At 40.5% G+C, this 23,692-nt stretch overlaps 2 protein-coding genes across 4 annotated transcripts in view; one reads left to right on the plus strand and one right to left on the minus strand.

Annotated features, from left to right (window-relative positions):
- Positions 1 to 806, minus strand: part of sgf29 (SAGA complex associated factor 29) — a 36,946-nt gene extending 36,140 nt beyond the window's left edge. For 2 of the 3 annotated variants that reach the window (XM_077530174.1, XM_077530169.1), the window contains exon 1: positions 585 to 806. The gene's annotated coding sequence lies outside the window, so the exon portion shown is untranslated. The remainder of the gene's footprint in view (positions 1 to 584) is intronic. The other variant, XM_077530162.1, reaches the window with a different exon arrangement.
- On the plus strand, positions 287 to 22,958 carry rapgefl1 (Rap guanine nucleotide exchange factor (GEF)-like 1). The gene is made up of 16 exons (XM_077529810.1): positions 287 to 755; positions 3,968 to 4,200; positions 11,401 to 11,479; positions 11,583 to 11,793; positions 11,874 to 11,971; positions 12,060 to 12,172; positions 13,547 to 13,714; positions 13,790 to 13,887; positions 15,515 to 15,637; positions 15,713 to 15,891; positions 17,752 to 17,842; positions 19,653 to 19,703; positions 19,808 to 19,895; positions 19,974 to 20,038; positions 20,143 to 20,197; positions 20,282 to 22,958. The coding sequence occupies exons 1-16, from the start codon at positions 526 to 528 to the stop codon at positions 20,404 to 20,406; spliced, it is 2,007 nt and encodes a 668-aa protein (XP_077385936.1). The 5' UTR covers positions 287 to 525; the 3' UTR covers positions 20,407 to 22,958.
- The last annotated feature ends 734 nt before the right edge of the window (positions 22,959 to 23,692 follow it).

Consider the following 23,692-nt stretch of genomic DNA (forward strand, 5'->3'; position numbering starts at 1 on the left):
CTAACATTGAAATACTCACATGAATTCGGACCCATTATTTTCGACACCCTTTTCATGCTTCCCTGCTGTCACCTTTTATTTTTAACGTACGATGCAGGCGTGTCAAATATTGCTCCTAGAAAACGCTGTGCCACCTTCAATATGGTGGACGCGTATATGCATCTCAGGGTGATCAAGACGGGATCTATTTGTATTTGACGTCAAACGCCAGTGACGCGACACGTTCATGCTGCAACGTGACGTGACGTTCCTTCCGGCGCGCGCAACTGCAGCAGGCGGCGGGGGCGGGGCCAGCGCCGCGCGAACGTGCACTTGTCATCAGAGCGGAGCTATGGGGGGCGTGGGGGGGCTTTGGGGAGGGGGCGGAGGCTGACGGAGGGAGGCTGCGGCATCCGAAGGACGACAAGCGTCGAGCGAGCGAAAGACGCGCGCCTGTGATGTAGACGCGCTGCCTGCCTGCCCCCCGTCCCGTCCTGTCCCGTCCCGTCCCGTCCTGTCCTTCTTAACCCCCCACCCGCCCCCACCATGCCGGCGGGGATGAAGCCGCTCGAGAAGTTCCTCAAGAAGCAGACGAGCGCGCTCACCCGAGCCGGAGGAGGAGGAGGACCGGGAGCCGGACCGGGAGGCGGCGGAGGAGGTGCGGACAAGGCCGGCGGGGGGAACGCGGCGTCTCGGCGGCGAGCCAGCCTGTCCCGCGTCGTCCCCTTCTTCAGGGAGCCCTCCCCGGAGGGGGGGCAGGCACGCGAGGTGTTCAGGTAGGCGGCGGGGGCGTGCGCGTGCGTGCGTGCGTGAGCGAGCTGTTTGAAGGAGAAAGGAGGGAGGGGGCTGCGGGGGCCGTGCGTCGTTACGCAACGCATCACACGGAGCACGATGACGTCACTAACATCATTCGGGTCAGGAAGCTGAAAACGATGACACTTCGTCTTCTTGATCCAGATCGATAACGTATTGATTTGAAATGAAAATACTGACACAGTGCTTAGCGCTGTAAGAAATACATGCTGCTTCACTGATTGCATTCATGTTGAATGGTAAATTCTTGTCACACGATAGTAAAAATATCCTTTGGTCCCTTGAAAGCTGCAACATGATTGAACCTAAGCTGTTATTATTAATGTGCATGTAATGATACAGTATTTTAAAAAAGGCATTCGAATGGACTTCATTTGAACATGTACATCGGTTGCTCATTTTTTGAGAAGGAGGCAACAGATGCACATGTTCAAATTAAGTCCATTCAAAGGAGTTTGTTTCAATGCAGTCATGACCCCGAAGAGACTAAAAAAATGTCAAGCAACAGTAAACTCATGCTAAAAAATACATATTTTAACAATTTAATTTGATTAATAACGTTTAACTGCATGTGTAAATGCAAACAGTGTAGGCCTGTTTTTGGCCCACCCTGAATAATACTGCTCAGGGGCGGAACTATCACTGGCCAGTCTCCGGCCACCCCCACGCCTGGGGCAACATTTTGATAAATGTGATCCTGTTGTGCAGATAATTAGCTCCACCTTACTGCATGGTCACATTCCACTGAGGCACTTGCATGCTTTGTCAGCATACATTCAGATTCATCATCTAGCTAAAGCTGCACACAGAATACGAAGGAATCTCTCATAGCAATGCAAAATTGGATACTAGCAGGGAGCGTTAATCAAAATTTACACTTTAGCACACATCGACAGGACCGAGAAGTCATTTATTATCATTGGCATCCACGGTTAGGCTGTCAGATCAAATTCATAATACAAGCAGGAACAAATCTAAGTAAAAAGCAATGTTCACATAAGAGATTGTTGCATCGTTTTGCTTCTTCGATATGATTTGAAAGGATGAGTCAGATGCCACATCTCGTCTGATATCATGAATATAGAGGGTCAGTCCTGATTCTGACTGCAATGAGATCAAAGTGACAAAAGCAAATGGCAAAGAGTAAGACATTGTCTAGTACATTAAGATCAGCAAAACGTTGCTTTTATTTTTTTCTAAGATTTCTTCCTGTCTGTATTATGGGTGTGTTGGACAAGGTTCTCTATATGTGTGCATTTGGTTTCATGAAACACTGACTGTGGATGGAACGATGGCTTCTCAGCCCTGTATGATGTCTAGCCAAGGCAGACCTCATGATCTCTGATTGAGGAGGTTACACGTACGCAAGCGTGCTCCCTACCTTAATGTTGTGTCACCCTGGTAACCTCACTAAAGTAGTTCTGGCTACGACCTAGATACTGTTCTGATTTTTATGCTGGTCCACCTTGATTTACGAGCAATAAATAATAATAATAAAATTTTACAAAATGTCAAAAGATCTGAAATGTCACATTCAAGTGTCTTGGTTTTAATATCAAACAAAAACAGAAGTAGATAGAGTTCCCAGGGTCAGCAACATTTCTTATAAATAACTGAATATTTAAAGGGATACTTGACTCATTGAGCCATTTTCAGCAGTAAAAAGTGAAACATTTGGACCAAAATTAATTTGATAACTTCATTATTTTTCATGTAAAATTAATACCTTTAAAAACACATTTTCCACATGTCGTCGATTGAAGATGACATCGCCTGTGCTGAGGAAATAGTTAACAAACAAACACGGCTCACCTGTTTTCTGGTTTTGGCCAGCAAACTGAGCCCTGATTGGTTGTTTCCTATTTTGTGAGTACAGGCAATGTCATCTTCAGTCTACAGCAGTGGCAAAATTAGTTTTTAATGGTATTAATTGTTCATGAAAAATAATGAATTTATCACATTATTTATAGACAAAATATCTTCTTACTGTGGCGGCACAGTGCAAACCAGACTCCGAGTCCAGGCTCCGGCCTTCCTGGGTGGAGTTTGCATGTTCTCGCCGTACCTGCGTGGGTCTTCTCCGGGTACTCCGGTCTCCTCCCACATTCCACAGACATGCATGGCAGGTTAATTGGGCGCTTCGAATTGTCCCTAGGTGTGCGTGTGAGTGTGGATGGTTGTTCGTCTCTGTGTGCCCTGCGATTGGTTGGCGACCAGTCCAGGGTGTCCCCCGCCTGCTGCCCAGAGCCAGCTGAGATAGGCTCCAGCACCCCCCGCGACCCTTGTGAGGAATAAGCGGTCAAGAAGATGGATGGATGGATGGATGGATGGATATATGGATGGATGGATCTTCTTACTGTTGAAAAAGACTCAATGAGTCAAGGATCCCTGCGTTCGCAACCCGGACCGGAACCAAACTCAAGTGCAAAATCACGGAAGTCGGAAGTTCCACCTCTTCCGTGGCATCTACCCCATAATCAGTCTTTCCGTATCAGACATGCACACAGTGGCCAAACCTGTCCAAAACCTGACATCACACCAAGTTTGTAGGTATGTTAGAAAAACAATTCAAACCAAATCTACATCAAGAGAGGATATTATTGGATAGAGATTTGTACCACAAATAACATGAGCCCAATTTTGTAGGAATCAGTTCAGGATTAAGGATTTTATGCCACTCTTTATGTCATGAATTGGTTCAAATTGATGTGAATTGTCCAGAAATCAATGTAAGGAAATGGGAATTTTGTAATTAGCATAATATTTAAATTGATTCTTGCTTTAATATTTGCTATTTTATCGTACAATATTAAGAAGCAAAGAGTAAAAATGAATGAAATAAATGTTAAATGTTGAATTATGCTATAACTAATTACAGTACGGTCATAGTGTTGTGATGCTTCACTTATTAGATAATATCCTCAGCAAGATTTTGACCTAGCCCAGTAAATATGGCAATGCCAACATGACAACACCAGATCAGGTCTCCGCCCCTTAAAGGCATTTATCCAATACTCAAATCCTAAATGTATTTCTTGACCATTTTTGTCACCGTCAATTGAGCTTGCTCATGCAGCACATTCAATTTGGTAAGTCGGGGTAGCACTGAATGGTGATGACGTTGCTGCAGAGAAATTGCTGTGATGAGCTGACCTTTTGACCGTTGCCCCCGCAGCCCCGACAGCGAGGAAGCTCCACCCTGGCCGCCGGCCGGCGCGTCACTCAACGGTTCGTCCGGCGGCGACGCCCGCAGCCCATCCTTATCCGGCGATGAGCAGAGTTCCGAAGCCAGCCCGGCGGCGGAGAGCGCGGGCGGCGGCGGTGCCACCATTCACGCCGACACGCCCCACAACCTGATGCTCGCCGTGCTGGATAGCGTGGCGGGAAAGCGGTCCGTCAACTGCACAGGTGACAAACACATTTATTTGATTGACAGTAATGATGGCGCGCGTTTAGTTTGCCATCCAAAACCAAAAATTCTATTTCAATCAGATTTCCCCCTGAAACACACTTTCAATTTATGGAACGTTGACACTTATAAAGAATGTCAAAATTTGCACTTTTTCCATTCGTGATTGGAAAAGCTCTTCCTGTCAATAAATCATATAATGTCCCTTTCAGAAAACAGTGACCAGTAGCACAAATTTTCCTATTCAGGAAGTTTGGGGGGGGGAACCCAGCCTGCTGAAAAACTGTATTTCAAAACCTGTAATTGACCACAGCCCCTATTCCAGATTTTTGGCTTTATTGCTGGATTTTGCAGTGATTCGTTTTCCAAAACAACTCATGAAGCAGAAGGAAAAGTGCGCTGAAAAGATAAGAGTTTAAAGTTAAGGATCATTTCACCCTTGAAAAGAAAAGCAAAAGTGTGACGTTTCTACTGTGAAGCACAAGTAGCTTTCACAAGTGCACATCTGCGCGCAAGTAAACATCGTTAGCTAATGTTAACTAGCCTAGCAGTGCTAGCTGGAACCAAATGTAATCCCGCCACAGGTGCTCAACGACACAGCTGTCGGTGCAATCGCTTTATTGACCAAAACTCTTCCATTTCTTGTTGATTTTGATGCCTGCCACTGCTGAAGGTGCAACATGTGACCAACAGATAGAAAAGAAAACAAAGTTTTTGCCAGCACAATGTCATATTTTGCTTGTTAGCAAGAAGAAAGTGTGCATGGAAATGGGGAAATATCAATCAGCTGTAATTCTTGTCGGCGTTATGTTTGTTGAAACAAATGTACCTTTGTTGGACCGGGTATTAAAATGAACAAAACACTGGCCTAATCATTTTTCCATAATGTATTTTACACCATATGTAGTACGTTCTTCAGTAATAAGCAATACAACATAGAAAACCTGAATTCAGATCCTTTGCCCAAATCTGGAGAAAATGAAAAATATCAATCACAACAGCTACCTTGACCATCTGAAGAGTGATTTCCTTAAAGCCATTAAAACAAAATTTATAAAGGGCAAAATAATCACATATTTTGTCATATAAACGTGCTGTGAGCGATGCTAACTGGAAGTCGTGTCCGTCAGGTGCTCGTATCGTGGCGCCTTAGCAACTGTCATTCTGGTCATTCATTTAAGATCTCAGTTGTACTTTGTCATCTTTACAACACACATGCACGCAAACTTCTGTGATACATACTCCGTGAATGCTATACTGTACATATACATGATCTTTTCAAGTTAAAATGCTTAGACCGGCTGCTGTTGTGAGCCAACTCGGTACTCTAGTTCACTGCCTCCCAAGTCACTCACCAGGCCAGGACCCGGCTTTTAAAAAGACACATACTTAGTCAAAGGCAAATACAACAGTGTGGAATGTGAGGATGGCAACTCCAAGTGGGAAAAAAATATATCTCCGTCTCACATGCATATTTTGGATTGGTGTTATGCATAAAGCCCCCATCCGCCACCCCTAGCCAAATATTGAAAAAAAAAAAAATTACGATGCTCATTATGGCTTCCAAGAAGAAAAAAATGCAAATAAGCAGGGGCTCAGGAAAAAAAAAAATGGGGGTGGGGGTGGTGGTTGGGGCGTTTGTACAAAAAAACAGTGGATAGGTTGACCCAAAAAAATCCACAGCTCCCATAATGCAGATGATACACTGTGAATGGGGCCCCATTGTCCATGGGGGCCCCCCACTTTGCATGCCGGCCCCCCACTTTGCATGCCCAACTGACAATTGCACAGTTCACTGTCGTGTTAATTTCATGAACGAAAACTAAACAAAAATATTTTTGTTAACACACCAGACGAAAGCTTGACCAGATGAGACCAAAACCCTAATTTATAAACAATAACTGGGACAAAACCAGTATGCGTTTTCATTATGAAGACAAATCTAATATGTACGTCACTGAATAAGAACTAGCACGTCCGCCTCCCAGTTCTGAGGACTCGGGTTCGAGTCCAGGCTCCGGCCTTCCTGGGTGGAGTTTGCATGTTCTCCCCGTGCCCGCGTGGGTCTTCTCCGGGTACTCCGGTCTCCTCCCACATTCCAAAGACATGCATGGCAGGTCAATTGGGCGCTTCGAATTGTCCCTAGGTGTGCTTGTGAGTGTTGTTGGTTGTTCGTCTCTGTGTGCCCTGCGATTGGCTGGCGACCAGTCCAGGGTGTACCCCACCTACTGCCCAGAGCCAGCTGAGATAGGCGCCAGCACCCCCCGCAAACCTTGTGAGGAATAAGCGGTCAAGAAAATGGATGGATGGATGAATAAAAAACTGAACTAAAATCAATGGACATTTTAGTTCATGAACAAAAACAAGACAAAAATGATATGATTTTGTAAAATCCTGTCTCTGCTAATCTGCTATACACACACACACCCTTTCAAATCTGCAGCTAGCGAGTGCAACATGCACAAACACATAGGACAGACAGGAGGTGGATTTCTTTTTTTAAAGGAAATTAGTGTTATACCGTAAAATTAATCTAAAGGCTATAACGTTCCAAAAATAATGCTAAACCAACTGCTAAGTAATGCTGGCTAATTTAACTAGCTAATATCATGCAGCCATAGTAGCCACTTGTTGATATACTGTAATTGTGTGTCAAGCTGTTTTTCCATCAAAAAACACGAGAGAAATTTTTATGTGAAAGAGTTTTAGATCTGAAATGTTCAACATTATCTGCTGACAAAAAATTTACAGGGATCAAATGATTGTCCTGACTAAAACAAGACTAAAACGTTGACAATATTTGATGACTAAAACTAGACAAATACAATTATGTTTTTTTGGACTAAAATAAAGACTAAACTGTTAGATTAATAGTCAACTAAAAATTGACTAAATAATAACGGGATGAGGTTGACGACTATGATTAACAATTAACATGCATGATTGAAACTGGAGTCAAACTGAGGCTAAATTTAAAAATGGCTGATAAAATTAACACTATTTTACTGGCTGTTGAAGTGAGTTGAAGAGCTTCATTTACTTTGCTGCCATTTATAGGAAATTAGGAACATTTTTTGAATGGTGGATTTTGGATCTTACGGCTAATCCTGAACCCCAACAACAGAAAAATATAGTCAAAGTCTACAGAATATTTTTTAAATGATCACATATTTATTACTTCTCAGATGAATTAATATCACAATAAAAAGAAGAAGTCCTACTGGTAACCCAAAAACTTGTTGAGACGTGTGCACGTGCGCTTACATAATCACTGCTGCTATTATGATACAAAACAGTTTGTTCATACGTGTTTGTACAGGAATGTTGCGCGCGCACACACAATGTAAGATGGTGGGTGTGTGGGAGTGAGCGTGTGTGGTTGTTTTCTAACATGCCTGCACGGCTTCCTGCTGATGTCTCGAGTGCATGCCGAGAATGTGTATGCAAACACACCTCACTCAATAATAATCCCGAATTCAGAATGAAACATCTTAAATTCAAATAATCGTCACACGTGATGTAATGAAACATCATTTTCACAACATCCACGTGCACGCACACGCACGGAGGGTGGTCATGTCACTTCCTCTGCATCCTCTTACTGTCTCCATGGCAACCGTCTGCAGAGAGGCGGGATCTGGCACAACACGCCCACTGCAGCATGTTAGGCTCCCACATATGCGCACACTCTCACACACGCACGCGCACACGTATGTGCACGGATGCATGTTTCCTCCCAAGCATTAAAGTGTCCTTCATGTTATCATATTTATTCCGAATAATAAGAGGTTTTGCCGATCTTTCCTAATTCATGAAGCCTTTCATGCTGCTCTAAAAGAGCATTATGTTTGCACATGCGTGAAAAATAAAGATTAAAAAAAAACAAAAAAAAACATCATTATTGGGTTTTGGTTATTTTTTTTATTTGACTTTTGTCATGGTTCTGGTTTAGAGTGGCTTTTGTTTGATTTGGTCGTCATGTTCTTTTAAGTTTCTGTTATGTTCTGCTTTCCTCATGTGGCTCCCTTGTCTCGTCAAGCATTGTCCTGCCCACCTGTGTTTGCCTGCCCTTCCTCGTGTGTCTACCAATCAGTGCCCTCAGCCACCTGTGTCTCGCCCAGGTGTGTCTCGTTATGTCATTAGTGTGTCTCCCCGCTGTCTGTGTCGAGTCATTGTTGTTTTCCCCCTGTCATGCTGCCGTTTTTTTTTGCCTTATTGTTTCCTCGTGTCATGCTGTTGTTGTCACGCCTTGTTATGTTTGTGTTAGTTGTTAGGATTGTTTTCTTTATCTGCACTTTGTTGTTTTTTTTTGTTTTGTTTTGTTGTCCTGACATCCTGGAAATTCAACAATATTTTCAATTCAACTAAATAATTGATATCTCAGCTCCTGAAGCAGACAAAACATAATTCCAAAAAACATTTGAGCGCTTACACCTGTGATGTTCACACAAACATAATTATAAACCTTTAATATATATATATATATATATATTTTTTTAAATCAACAACTCTTTCGCATCTGCGGTTGTATACCTTCAACACTGGAGCGCAGTTGTAATAACTTCGGGGGATCGATTGGTAATTATCGGTCGTCCATTCCGTTACAAAGCTGTCGAAATTTTCAACATCCTCATTGTCTACAAACACATTTCTGCACAATATATGTCACAGTCGACTCGACTGGTTGCACTGGTTCGAATTCCTTCCGTGCCATCGTCAATCGCCGTCATTTATTTCATAACTCCTGCGAATCTACGCTAGCCTGAATGCTCGAACAAAATTCCAAGACATGCTGCCAGGTCCGTGTCACCCTCTCGTGTATATTCCGATGCATTTCATCAGCTAAGAGACCAAGATTTGGTCAAAACAAAACAAAATGACATATTCGCTCTCCCGGTTTTAGAGATAAAAGAGTGCTAGAGCGCTCGGGGCTCTAATGGTAGAAACGCGGTAATGCACTCCCGGCCTGAATGGATTAAATAGCTTTCAGCCTTAAGTGACAAAACGACAGGTGCACTTGGTGCCATTTTTAACTGTTCTAATGTAGTTTATAGGCAAAAAAAACACAGTTGCAAAGCTCGAGAAGATGAGACAGAAAATAAAGATCCACACGGATGTAAAAGAGGCTCAATTTATTTTGTCAATATCCTGAAACCGAAGGAACAGACAGAAGCATCCTACCATCTCTTGATCGCGTCCCGGTGTCCCTCCTCAGTCCAACTACACTGGTAAAGTGCACACATTCAGCCAAATATTAGCACTTAATTTATAGGGATAGACCGATAATCGGCCGGCACGATTATCGGTGCCGATATTTGGCATTTTGCCGAATATCGGCATCGGCCATTTTTGGAATCTGAAGGCCGATAAAGCTCACTGAGCAGGGAATACTTGCGAACGTAGCGAATTTGGGGTTTTCGTCAGGATTTGTAAGATGTTCGCAGTCAGTTATTATTTGTCGTAAACACATTTGGAACATATTCACACCATTTTTCACCGCGGAAATCTTTTTGAAACGTTTTTACGAACCCTAACAAAAACCCCAAATGAGCTACATTCGCATGAATTTGTTACTCAGTGAGAAATTATATATAGTTTGAAAAGAACCCCCCCATGCTAATGCAAATGAATATCGGCTTGAAATATCGGTTATCGGCCTACTTGACTACAAATAATCTGTATCGGTATCGGCCTTGAAAAAAACCATATCGGTCTATCACTACACTTAAATAAGCTTCACTGTCGTGTCTCGGAGGAGGGCAGTCAGTAACGACACGCTATGCATGTTTAAAACAGATTAAATAAAAAAACAGCAACTTTCCAACGGTCCTCATCAGTGCTTCCCCCTGTTAGACTCCGTTAGTTTTTAATGAAAAGTTGGCTACTCACAGGCTTACCCATAATGCATGGCGCCACCCAAATGCGCACTTCCCTTTATCGTTCCCTTGTTGTCCATGGAAGTGTGTTGCTGCCACAGCAGCAAAAAAAAAGTTCAGTATCACGTTGTGTGATAAATTCCATCTTTTAACACAAGTACCATGTGATACTGAACTATACTTTTCAGAACTATTTGAACTCATTTGCATCATCTGCAACGGGTGCACATATTGAAATGTCCTCCTTCAAAGGAGTTTGTTTTTCTCAGTGTAGTTGACTTGAAAAGTATGAGATGACGCAAGCAATGTTGCCAGTTAGCAACAATGAGGACTGAGGTGAATGAAGAAATTGTGAGGCCAAAGACATCTGCGGCTGTCTTCGTTAGCTTGACATTTTATGAGAAAACAAAAAACAAAACTTTCATCCAAATACAGCGCCCACATTGAGATACAAGTGACCCTACTTACAAGTTTTGAGATACAAGTCAGTGAACTCAACGCAGTTTAGCAAATGTTGAACAATCCGTCAAAAAAGCGTATTTCAAGCAACATTGATTTCTCATTCTAGAAAATGCAAAATTCCATTGACATGCTAACGGTTAGCATCAACGGTTGCTGTTTGAGAAGCCATACCTAATTGAACACAAAGGTTGAGCAACACGTGCACGGATAACATAACAATACTGTTGGTTAGGGATGTACGAGTCGCGATACCATGTATCAATATCGGGCCGATACTCGGCCTTATTTCAAGGTATCGGTACTCCATCTTGTGGCTGTAATACAATCGGAAAATAAAGGCACACATGGCTGACACATGCCCATGATGATGTACAACCACATTTTAATTGTGATTTTTCTGGCCATAGTGTTATTATTTTCATTTTATTTATTTATTAAAATTAATTTTATTGTGTGTTATAGAAAATATGTATTTTTTTTAACATATAGGGAAAAAAGTCATAGAAAATTGCAAATAATTTCATACAAATTTATAGAAAAATGCTATATTGGGATATGTTTTTCACGTCATTGTTTTTTTAAAATATATTTTTATATGTTACATTGGCTGGATTTCAATTTTTTGTACAGTACAGAACGCCACTCAAAACTTTGTTTTTTTTTCACTCAAGACTTTTAATGTGTGGGGTTGCTGGAACGGATTAATGGCATTAGCAATATTTTGACTTACAAGCATGCTCATTGAACAAATCCAATTCGCATCTCAAGGTGCCACTGGATTTACGTCAGTTGGATTCAGTCTCCTACATTTGTACTGTTTTGTATTTTTTCCAAAGCTGATGATTTTGTTTGTGCGTGTAGAGACGATGCTGGATGACTTCATGTTGACTCATCCCATCTTCTTGACGGCCGACACCTTCCAGCAAGTTCTACTGCAGCAGTATCCTCCGCGCGCACGCGCACGCGAGGCGGAATGTGACGCGTCTGAGCGCTCACGAAGGAATTTTGTTTTGCCATTCCGCTTTCCTTGACTTCACACTCAGGTTCTGTCTGCGTACGGGGGAGGGGCCAGGTGAGGCGGGGGAGGGGCCGGGAGTGGAGGGGGAGGAGCCAGGAGAAGGCGGCCGGGGTCAACAGTATGGCGAGCCGGCGTCGGACGGCATCCGCAGGAAGCGGGCCGTGCTCAGCGTGGCCTTTCGCTACCTGGACATGTACCGCGAACTCCTGCAGGAGGAGGGAGACAAATTCCCCAAGGTGAGCGCACAATTACACAACAACTACACACCTTGACTAGCAACCACTGACTGTGCGCATGCGCTTGTGTGTGTGTGCAGGAGTTGTACGTGTGTGCGCTTCAGGAGCTGAGTCGACATCCTGACCTGGTCGATGACGTCGTCAAACTGGAACGCTGGACCCAAATCTTGCACTGCTCGTACGCAACACACATACACTCTCTCACACACGCGCACATGAAGACGATGAGGGGTGTGACGTGTGTGTGTGTTGGTGTGTGTGGTCAGTTGCAGCGAGGAGAAGGAGAGCCGCAGGAAGCAGGTGCGACCGCTCTTCCGCCATTTCCGGCGAATCGACGCCTGCCTGCAGCCCAGGGAGGCGTTCAGGGGCTCGGACGAGAGTACGGCATTCCCGCGCTCGTCAGTGGGGGCGCGGGGCATTGGCTGCCTGGGCTGTCAGTTTTAGGGCTGGGTAACGATTCTAATTTCCTCAATTGATTCGATTTCGATTAACAAGAGTTCTGTTCGATTAGATTTTTTTTGCCGATTTGATTTACTTCAATTCAGTCCGGTATCGATTAATTATGGCACATCAATTTTTCTTAGCTCATTTGCTCCCAAAATCATATAAATACGTTCTATTTTAAATGTTTTAAGTGTCCCAAAGACGTATTTATACGTTTTCTGATGTTTTTTTAATTTTTTTTATGCGAGAGCAAACAGAAGACTTTGAAGGCTTTGAACAGAAGGCCTCTCTACTAGAGAACGGTTGAAGCAATGGTAGTTACTACGAAAACGGCCAGTAGGTGGCAGCAGAGTATAAGAGATCAGCCAGGGCCATGTTGCAACAAGCTCTTTTCCTCAGTGTTTTCAACAGGTTTGTGAATAATGATGAAAATTAGCTATATTCTAATGCTAACCTCTGCAAAACGGAAACAGAAAGAAATGTACTTTGTTTTCCTGATGAAATAATAGACTCTAATCTTTATTTTGGTAGGTTCCATGTTTTTATAGCAATAGAACACAATATTATGTGGGCCTTGCAAAATCAGTCAAAATCCAGTAAAACCGCCGGGAGCAAAGGAGGTTGCTTCAGTGAAAATGGCTGGGAGGGAATGAGTTAAATGTCAACGACATGATAAAAACTCCACAAATATTAAATTACAAATTAAATATTGCGGCGGCAGTAATGAGTTTGAAATTATTTAGTTTATTAATGAAAGTAACACATTAGAATATCTTCATAATGTAATTCAATAATTGTAAATATCAATTTAAAAAGTTCTGAATTGTCTTAAAGCGCAATAAGTCGGGTCTTTTATAAATGTAAGAAAATACTTTTGAATTCATGTGAGCCGTAAATGTCAAGAAAACAGTAAGATACAAAAAAAAAATGGCCTTTAAAATTCTGTTTTCTTAAGGATTTATGGGAAAAAGATGTACAAAATAATCGATTCATGGTTTTATGAATTGATATCTGGCTTGAAAAGGAAAATGGATTCGGCATCGATTATTCGATTTTTTTTAAACCCAGCCCTAGTCAGTTGACCCTAAACAACCTGAGTTGGGCCACTAACCATCAAGATGAGAACAGCATCATCACAATCATGAAAGATGCACTCGTGAGTCCGACGATTAGAGACTGAGCAAAAATAAATAAATAAACATCCAGATACATTACTGATGAATTGAAAGCCCTCTGCCAAACCTGCCCGCCCACCACTGACGCGGTATGCTCACGCTCCGCGCAATGCTAACAGCCCGTCCGCGTGCAGTTTTCTGCAGGGTGTACACTCCCGACCACTCGTACGTGACCATCCGCAGCCGGCTGTCGTGCCGCGTGGGCGACATCCTGGCCTTGGTGCGAGAGAAGCTGCAGTACAGCGACGAGCGGCCGCTCCTTCCCGGCAAACTCATCCTGGTCGCCGTCACGTCAGCCGGAGGTCGGTCGCTCTGTCCGCCTGCCGTGTTCCCGGCGAAACGTCGCCGCGGTAACGCACGTGCTCTCGTGTGCGCAGAGAAGGCGGTGTTCCGGCCAAGCGACGAAGCCGTCTTCACCACGCTGGGCGTCAACACGCATTTGTTCACCTGCCAACCCTCTGAGCTCGAGTCCCTGGTCAGTACTTGTTATTATTTGACACCTACAAAATTGAATTATTAGGGGTGTCAAAATGAGTGCGTTCATTTTGAGTTAATTTAAAGTTCGCCACTACATTTTTTTTAACGCGCAAAATTTAAAACGTCAAAATTTAAAAGTAATAAATGTAATAATAATGCATATATTTGTGGAGACTGGGGTCAAGTTGTATTTTACAATTTTAACAATGTGCAGAATTTCTCAAGATACTTCTTGTAGAAAAGAAAAATGCACTGAGCTGTCACCACTGTCTTACAAATGCAATTATGCCATCTAGTGGCAGAAAAAATACCTCTACTCAAATCAATATGACTCGTCTTTTTAGAGTACAGTACATCTTTTTAATTTTAACTCAATTTTATGAATTATTATTAAAATTACTCTATCAATGACTGAAGTATGCAGCCATATTTATATTTGTTTAACACTTTTTTCCCACTTTTATGTAAAGAGTATGCAAATGTAGAATTTTTTTTTATTGTGCATTTCATTGTACATTTAGAACAGATTTAAAATTAGCGATTAAGCTATTGAAGTCATGTGATTAATTACGATTAAAAATTTTAATGGCCTGACACCCCTATTAATTATACAGTGATACGTGTCAAATTGACAATTTTATTTTTTTTTGTTAATTGTTTATGTTAATTTGGACTTAATTTAAAATCCCTAATTTTTAATTTAATTTAATTTAATTTAAATGTAATTAAATTTTTAAGCCACAATTTTTTTTTAAAAGTACAATTAATGTCAGCCCCTTATTTGGAAAGCCTGTACTGGGGAAATTCCAGTCACAACGCAGCAGACACGTCCACGTCAAAATTTACAAGTAATAAATGTAATAATAATGCATATATTTGTGAAGGCTGGGGTCAAATAGTATTTTACAATTTTAAAAATGTGCAGAATTTCAAGATACTTCTTGAACAAAAAAAAAATGCACTGAGCTGTCACCACCATCTTACAAATGCAATTATGCCATCTAGTGGCAGAAAAATAACCAACACAAATAAATAAGACACTCGGTTTTTTTACAGTACAGTACACTTTTTTATTTTAACTAAATTTTATGAATTATTATGAAATTACTGCATCAATGACTAAAATATGCAGCAATATTTATATTAGTTTAGCACTTTTTTTTATGTTAACAAAAGTATGAAAGCATAGAATTTTTTTTTATTGTGCATTTAACTGTACATTTAGGACAGATTTAAAATTAGCGATTACTCTCGAGTTGGCTATTGAAGTCATGCAATTAATTATGATGAAAAATTTTAATCATCTGACACCCCTCATAATTATGGATTCTTACGTGTCAGTTGAGGGTACCAGCAGGTGTACTAATTATGTGTTTTGATTTGCAGCTATATTCAATTAGCTAATTATGTTTATTTGATGATGACAAAAATCTGCACTGAACCTCAATATAAGAACTTCAATATAACAAGGATGACTTTATATCTTGAAATCAGTAATTGTCTGACATGCAGCTGTTTGTTATTTCCTGAAACATCTGCTGTCGCCCCCCGGAGGCCGGTAGTGTTCATGACACATCAGGGAAGTTCTCTTTTTTTTTTTCTTTTTTTTTCCCTGCTCCCATCAGCTCCCTCTTCCTGAGGAGATCCACTGGACGCCCGGGGACAGCAAACTTCACGACATGTCGGCCGAGGAAGTGGCTAACCAGCTGGTGGCCTTCGACTGGGAGCTCTTCAGCTGCGTGCACGAGGTCGGCGCAAGCGAGGTCACGACCCCGTTTGCGTCCTTCAGCGTCGGCCTGAACTTGTGGCCTCCGTCCCCGCAGGTGGAGTTTGTGTGTTACGTGTTCCACGGCGAGCAGTCGCGCTGGCGCCCCCTCAACCTGGAGCTGGTACTGCAGCGCTGCAGCGAGGTTCAGCACTGGGTCGCCACGGAGACGCTGCAGTGCCACTCGCTGCCCAAACGCATTCAGCTGCTCAGAAAGTTCATCAAGATCGCTGCGCTGTGAGACAAAAACGGCAACATCTATCTGTCTGTCTTTCTGTCTGTCTGGCTTCATCCTCCTGCATCTCATCCATCTGTCCGTCCACCCACATATGTCTGTCTGTGTTTGTCTCCATCACGCTTAGCAGATATTTTTTGTGCAGTCACATCATTCGCAAGCTCAGGGGTCAGCAACCTTTACACTCAAAAGAGCCAATTTAGGCCAAATAAATAACCAAAAATCTGCCTGGAGCCGCAAAACCTTTGAAGATTGTGATGAATCAAACTGTGTGTTAGTGCCGGCGTAATAATTTACCAAGAGCTAATTAGAGCTGCACCATAACAGAAAATATGCAGCATCCAATACTTTGAAATTCATTTTCTTCGACCCTTTGTCTTCCATTTTTGGAAATTTTTTTCCAGACTTGGTTTTTCATACATGTTTAGACTTTTTTGCCTTTCTGTCAAATTTCTGACCTTTTTAGCAATTTTATGGACATGTGATAATTTTCCGCCTCTCTACTTCCTCATTTGGAAATTTTATGGCTACTTTTTTACATTTTTTTTCTCCTTTTTTTTTGCTAGCAATTTTCTGACATTTTTTGCAATTTTGTGAACATTTTATGGTAATTTTTGGGATTTCTTCTTTTGTTTTTGGACATTTTATAGTTATTTTTGAATGTATTATTTTCTGCCGTTTCAAAAAAAAAAATTCTGACTTTTTTGGCAATTTTCTTTACATGATGTTGTAATTTTTTGCCTCTGCTTTCTTGTTTGGAATTTTTATGGCTTTTTTTTTTTTTTTTTTACATTTTTTTCTGCCTCTTTTGCTCTAATTTTTCCTGATTTTTTTTTGTTGTTGTTGCAATTTTGTGGACATTATATGGTAATTTGGGGTATTTCTTCTTTTGTTTTATGTCATTTTATAGTTACTTTTTGAATTACTTTTTAATGTCTTTTAAAAAAAATAAATTTTCTGACTTTTTTGGCAATTTACATGATCTGGTAATTTTCTGCTTCTGCTTCCTTGTTTGGAATTTTTATGGCTATTTTTTTTATATATATATTTTTTCTGCCTCTTTTGCTATAATTTTTCTGGCATTTTTTTTTTTTTTTTTGCAATTTTGTGGACATTATATGGTAATTTTGGGTATGTCTTCTTTTGTTTTTGGTCATTTTATAGTTACTTTTTGAATTACTTTTTAATGTCTTTTTAAAAAAAATAATTTTTCTGACTTTTTTGGCAATTCACATGATCTGGTAATTTTCTGCCTCTGCTTCCTTGTTTGGAATTTTTATGGCTATTTTTTTTATATATATATATTTTCTGCCTCTTTTGCTATAATTTTTCTGGCATTTTTTTTTGCAATTTTATGGACATTTTGTGGTAATTTAGGGGATTTCTTCTTTTGTTTTTGGACATTTTAGAGTTACTTTTTGAATGTATTCTTTTCTGCCTTTAAAAAAATAATAATAATAATAATACATTTCCTGACTGGCAATTTTCTGTACATGATATGGTAATTTTATGCTTTTCCTTTTTGGACATTTTATGGTCACTTTTTGGACATTTTTAGATATTTAAAAGAACGTTTTCATCTACCTCTTGTTTCTTTTTGACAACTTACAAATTTGGACTCTGACATGACATATTTAATTATTCATTTTTTAATTAAAATCAATATTTTAAAGAAATTTTATCTGAAAAATGTAAATATGTAAAAAAAATAAAATAAAAAAATATACAATTATTTTTTTTAATTAGCGATCCACAGGGAATCACGAAAGTGCCACGTGTGGCTCCAGAGCCGCAGGTTGCAGACCCCTGCACTAGCTACTGTATCCGTATATTTATACTGTACGTGTGTGTGTGCGTTTCAGCTGCAAACAACAGCAGGACCTTCTGTCCTTCCTGGCCGTGCTCCTGGGCTTAGACAACCCGGCTCTCAGCAGACTGAGACTCACCTGGGAGGTAACGCACGCACCTCACGCGTACACACGCGACACGCGCAGCAGCGAGGAAAAATACGTCAACTGTTATGTGCTGGATTTCTGCATGAATCACTCATAAAATGTGATCATATGTCACAATATTTTTTTTTTTTAACAAATACAGCAGAAATGGTATTTTGGTCTTTTTATTGGACATGCCAAGTAAATATTCACAAGGCAGGGTGGAAAACGTACGTCAATCCCGTCTGCCAATGACCTTTCCAACAGCTGATTGGTCTCAGGAGGCGGCTGAGATGAGTTCAACCAATATAATGAGGTTGCAGGTGTTCGTTAAAGCCGAAAAACAAAGCGGGCGTACTTTTGAGTTTGTCCCTCTCGAGAATCTTTTCCCTGTGAATGCACAAGAAAAAAAAAAAGCTTTGAGAAAGTTAAGAATTGTTTATTCACAAGAAGCCAACCGGGAAGTATGGGAGAGGGGCATCATGGTTTGGGGTTGCTTTGCTAAATCAAGGCCTAGAAACGTTGCTATTCCTGACTGAAAAATTGTCTTCTAAATGATTAATAAACAAAAAAAAATGTAATGTCTTGAAACAAACTTATAACACAATGCTGTATGCTGTATATTAAGAGACAGAGCAAGGGCAAAAGATAAAGCAAAAATATTGTCCAGATTAACAGTAAGTGTACCGATCACCCATGTTTACTGTAAAGAAATCCTGTTTTTTCAATAATCATACTCAACGATGTCCCTCATAAAATGAACGAAGAAACAACATAACAGAACTGCTGTATGATATGTCTTACATCAGCCAGAAGGAGTTTTGATTTTAACTTTAATTTTGAAATAAAAACTGTTAATTGTGTGAAGGCTGGAGGCCTTCACACATATGTTATTCTACATCATTCCCGTTATTCTTATTATTCCATTTTACTCCTCGCACTTTTTTGACGCGCTACTACTTCCACATTTTTCAACCGATTCTCGCCGATCAAAGTTCAACATATTCAAAAAATTCACGCAACGACCGCTTCCATTTTTCTCAGTTCAAAAATTCACGGCTTACCCACAATTCCCGATTTCAAACTCGAATTTTCCCCATTATTCTTATTAGGAGATTCTACGTTTTCCATTTACTTCCACAGTTTTCATCCAATTCACTTCATTCCAACTTCAATATATTCCAACAATTCACGCCATGAGCTCTTCCAGCTTTTCAGTTCCAAAATTCACGTGTTACCCACAATTCCCAATATGGTACCCGATTATTTCCCACATTCTACATGTTCCATTTACTTCCACATTTTTCATCCAATTCACTTCATTCCAACTTCAATATATTCCAGTATCATTCAACATCATTCAATATTATTCCTAATCATTCCACTGATTTTTATTTAGCCTTCCAGCCTTCTTTCCCCAGAAATGGCATTTTCTAGTTATATAATGAAGACAACCAATTGATCATTTGTTATATAAGATATTATTTGTACTATTGTCATATTTTTATCGTTTAATAAAATCTTTTCTTCGGGTAACTGGGATTAACATGCAAAAAAATTGCTCCTCAAATTAAGTTATTGTTTCACAAACTGCTCCGCAAGGAAAACAATTTATTTTGGGCCTTGAATCTTCCTAGTCAAATTTACAGTGTTAAATAAAAAAGTGTTGCCTTCTAGTGGCCGACTATAAAATTACATGCAAAATAAACGGGAGGCAGAACAAAATAATTTTGAACTGTACGAAATAAATCAATTAAGTTCACTGCACAGTGAACATTTTCTGTTGTTGATTGAAGAAACAAAGTTAACAAACGTGTTTTGTGTGTCAGGGTCTTCCAGGAAAATTCCGGAAACAGTTTCAACAGTTTGAAAGCATCACTGTAAGTTTTTGTTTTTAATTTAATTGACTTATTTTTATCAAGAAAATCCCACGTGTTTATTGAATTTGTGCTATTTTGAAACGTGGATGTTTTGTCGACATCAGGATCCTTCCAGAAACCACAAGTCGTACCGAGACCTGATCACAAGTCTCACGCCGCCGCTCATCCCCTTCACACCTCTGCTGCTCAAAGGCACGCGCGCGCACGTGCATGCACACGCATGGAAACACATATCATTTCGAAACAACATTGTTTTTGTTTTTTTTGCAGATTTGACTTTTCTTCACGAGAGTTGTAAAACTTTTCACGGCCAACTCGTCAACTTTGACAAAATGGTAGGCACCTGCCCTCGAGGACCAGGATTCACCAAACCTGGGCTACAGTATAGACATTAACTATTGATTGAGTGATTGATTGATTGATTGTTGCCTTTGCACAGCACAAAGTGGCTGAAATGGTGCGAAGCATCCGCAGATACCGCACTGGACAATTGGGTAACATATCAAGCGCACACATTCACATAGTACACACACAAAAAAAAAAAAAAAAGCTAACAACGTACTCGTTCCTTCTGTTAGTCATGGATACGGAGACGTCGCCATCCCATTTGCAGACGAAAGCATATGTGAGGCAGCTGCACGTCATCGACAACCAGAATCTGCTGTTCGACTTGTCCTGCAAACTCGAGCCCAAAGACGGGTAGACGCCCCCCCCGACGTACTCCACAAAAAAAAAAAAAACACGTGAAGAGGACACGTGAGTGGGGACATGCCAAGACGACGCGTTAAAACGCACGCGAAGGACGATGACGGGCCCACATCCTCGTCTTCTTTCTCTTCAGCCAATCAGGACACGCTTGGCTGCCATTTTGTCTCCTTCCCGTCGACGGGCAGCGTTTGCATTTTGGCCCCGCCCACAAACAGCAAACGACACTCCTCATTTTATGACTTTATTTTTCCTCACTTCTTTTGGATACTTCCTGCTAATCCTGATTTACTTTCCTTACATCCTTCACTTCCTTTCCTTTCATCTTTACTTCCTTTTCTTCACTTGTTTCCTTTCCTACCTTTCACCACATTTCCTCACTTCTGTTTTCCCGCCTCACTAAATTTCTTCATTTCCTGTTTTCCTTACTCCCTTTTCATCACTTCCTGTCCTCACATCTTTACTTCATTTTCTTTCCTTATTTCCTTTTCTGTCTTCCTTTCACAAACTAATCTCACATCATCCTTTTGTAACTTCCTTTCTTCACTTCCGAATCTCGCTTCTACTTTTCCGCTTTCTTTCGCTTCCACTTCTTTCCTCGTTTCCTTTTTTGGCTTCCGTGTGACGTGACCGGACGCCTCCACCCAGGAAAAAACGTTTCGACTATTTTCCGGCGAAGCACTTTGATGACCCTCAGGGCTGCGAGGTTTTGTTTACTTCTTCTTCTATTGTCGTGTGATGACTTCATCCTTATTATTATTATTAATATTGCTCTCATTATCATAATTATTATTATTATGATTATTGTTGTTGTTGATGTTGTTGTTTTTCAGTTGTTGTGCACAACAATATTTTTGACAAACAAAAGCTGTTTGGTCTACTGACAAAGCATAGCAATCTGTTTTCAGATCCAAAGTCCCAAATTGAGGTTAAAGCTGGACTTTTACTTTGAAGGACTGGAAGGCACGAAGGTTACGACTCCTGCGAATAAACGAGTCGTCCTCGGATGCTTTTATTAGCAACGTGACAAGATTTCCCAAAAATGTTCCAGAGAAATTCGGTTTTGGTGGGTTAGGAGGGGCCACATTCATCGTCAATGTGATCTCAAATGGGCCCCGCGGACCGGCTAACAGTATTTGTCAACTCATAAGCTAGAAATGACTTCTATAGTCATATTTATTTAGTGTTATCTTGTTGCAAATCATATGAGCAATCAAAAACGTCTTCATAAATATTCAAACGATATCAGTTTTAATTTACGCAGAGATCAAAGTGGATCTATACACTGGATGGATTTTTATTTTAAAAAAAAAGAAAAAAAAAGAACTTAAGACCTAGAAATCATTTTAAATTTGCATAAATTTCCGCATCCATCTGGAAATGTTGACAAGCTCAATTGACTCATCACACCGTACAACCTTAAGTGGTAACAGTTAAAAAAAAAAAGTGTACTTGTCAATTTAGGCATCAAAATACAAACATGGAGGGGAAAAAAGTTCAGTGTCGCGTTATGTGATAAATTTCACCTTTTGATTTGAAAAATTAAGCCGTTAAAATGTGATTGACATCATCTGAATGATAAATTTCACCTTTTAACAGTGTCACCTTTTACATGGTACGTTGTCACATTAGTGTGATCCATTTCATTTATAACTGAACTGGTACGTTTCATGTTTTAATGTCATGAATGATACATTGGAATGGGATAAATTCAACTTATCTCATTATAACATGAAACCTATGTTGAAATGTGAAATTGATCACATTAAAGCATGACATTTATCTTGTTGCATGATGTTTTTTTCTGGTACGGCAACAATAGTTTTTAAAAAAGGGGACAGCTTGATTATTTGTCAACATATCTCCTGGTTTGGCTAGCGACTCGGAGAAGCAGCTTTCAGTTCAAAATATCCACCAGTAAGCTCGAGCAGGCTGAAATTCCAAGACGAGTCGAAGAGTCATAATTAAGTACGGTGACGTTTCAACAGCCCCACTTGCCCTAAAGTTGACTTAAATGGCGCAAATGTAACATCAGTGGTGAGAAGAGCAGGAGAATGACTCACGCCCATCAAGTCAACAATCGGAAATATAATTGCCGTGGAATATTGTCGAGGCGTCTGGATTGCTCACTCCATAATTTTGAGAAAATTCCACTTGTCACGTTGCTATTTTTATCACTCAGGCGGAGACGTTTGTGTAAATAGCCGCAGTGTAAATAGACAAAATCAACGCAGAATCTATTTTACGTAAAAACGTCCAGCTTGTTTTTGTCGTTGACTTTGTGTCGATTCGACACAGCCGGGAGCCAGCGAGCCACATTAACACAGAGGTCGGCCATGTTGTTTCGAGACAATAGCGGGCTACCCAACAAGCTAGCCCACGAGCAAAGGACGTCGGAACATCTTGGAAGAATTTGATTGAAGTTGACGCTTGACTTTGAAAGTGGGATATTTTTCAAACTGGATTCTTTGTAATGTGATTTTTCTGCACTTTAAAATCTTGTCATGTTCCTTCCTGCAGCTGCAAAAATAAAAGCTGACGTGACGCCCATGGCATCGTACGAGTATTATTTACGTCTACGTCAGGGTGTCCAAACTTTTTCATTTGAGGGCCACATACAGAAAATCAGGATGCAAGAGCCACATATGTTATGAAGAGAAATTGTGTTTAGTTCTAAAAAAAAAAAAAAAAGTACAAATAATTTATTTACGCTTTTACATATCTAGAAAAATGCTACAGTATAAACCAATATATTTGCAATAGTTGCACCTTCTTACTATGACATCTCCAAACATTTTTTCTTATTTATTATTATTATTATTTTAATTGTGTCAAATGCCATTTATAGTATATGTCGTGGCCAACTGAAAAATCGCTGGTGGTGGGCCGCAAATGGCACCCAGGCCGTAGTTTGGATACTGCTGGTCTACATGGACACCATTCTGAACATGCAAAACTTTTTGCAGATTTGACTAATATTGACTGGTGACCAGTACATTGGTCTGTATTCCCTAACATCGTCTGGTGACCTATGACTATGAAGGGCATGAATTACAAAAACACACACGAGTATACAGTGGTGTAAATATGTGCACATTCCATATGTCTTGAGAGAAGGAATAAATTATTATGTTTATGTGATAATGTATGTGGTGTTACAACGTTTGAAACGGGAAACTAAAAATAGGCAAACTAGGTCGTGTGTGCGTCACATGTGTTTCCATTTAGAACTCATTAGGCTTGGAGCTTATTTTTTTATTGGGGGCAAAGTCAGCAGTGTCACC

The sequence above is a fragment of the Festucalex cinctus genome, chromosome 1 (genome assembly GCF_051991245.1).
Source record: "Festucalex cinctus isolate MCC-2025b chromosome 1, RoL_Fcin_1.0, whole genome shotgun sequence".
Lineage (NCBI taxonomy): Eukaryota > Metazoa > Chordata > Actinopteri > Syngnathiformes > Syngnathidae > Festucalex > Festucalex cinctus.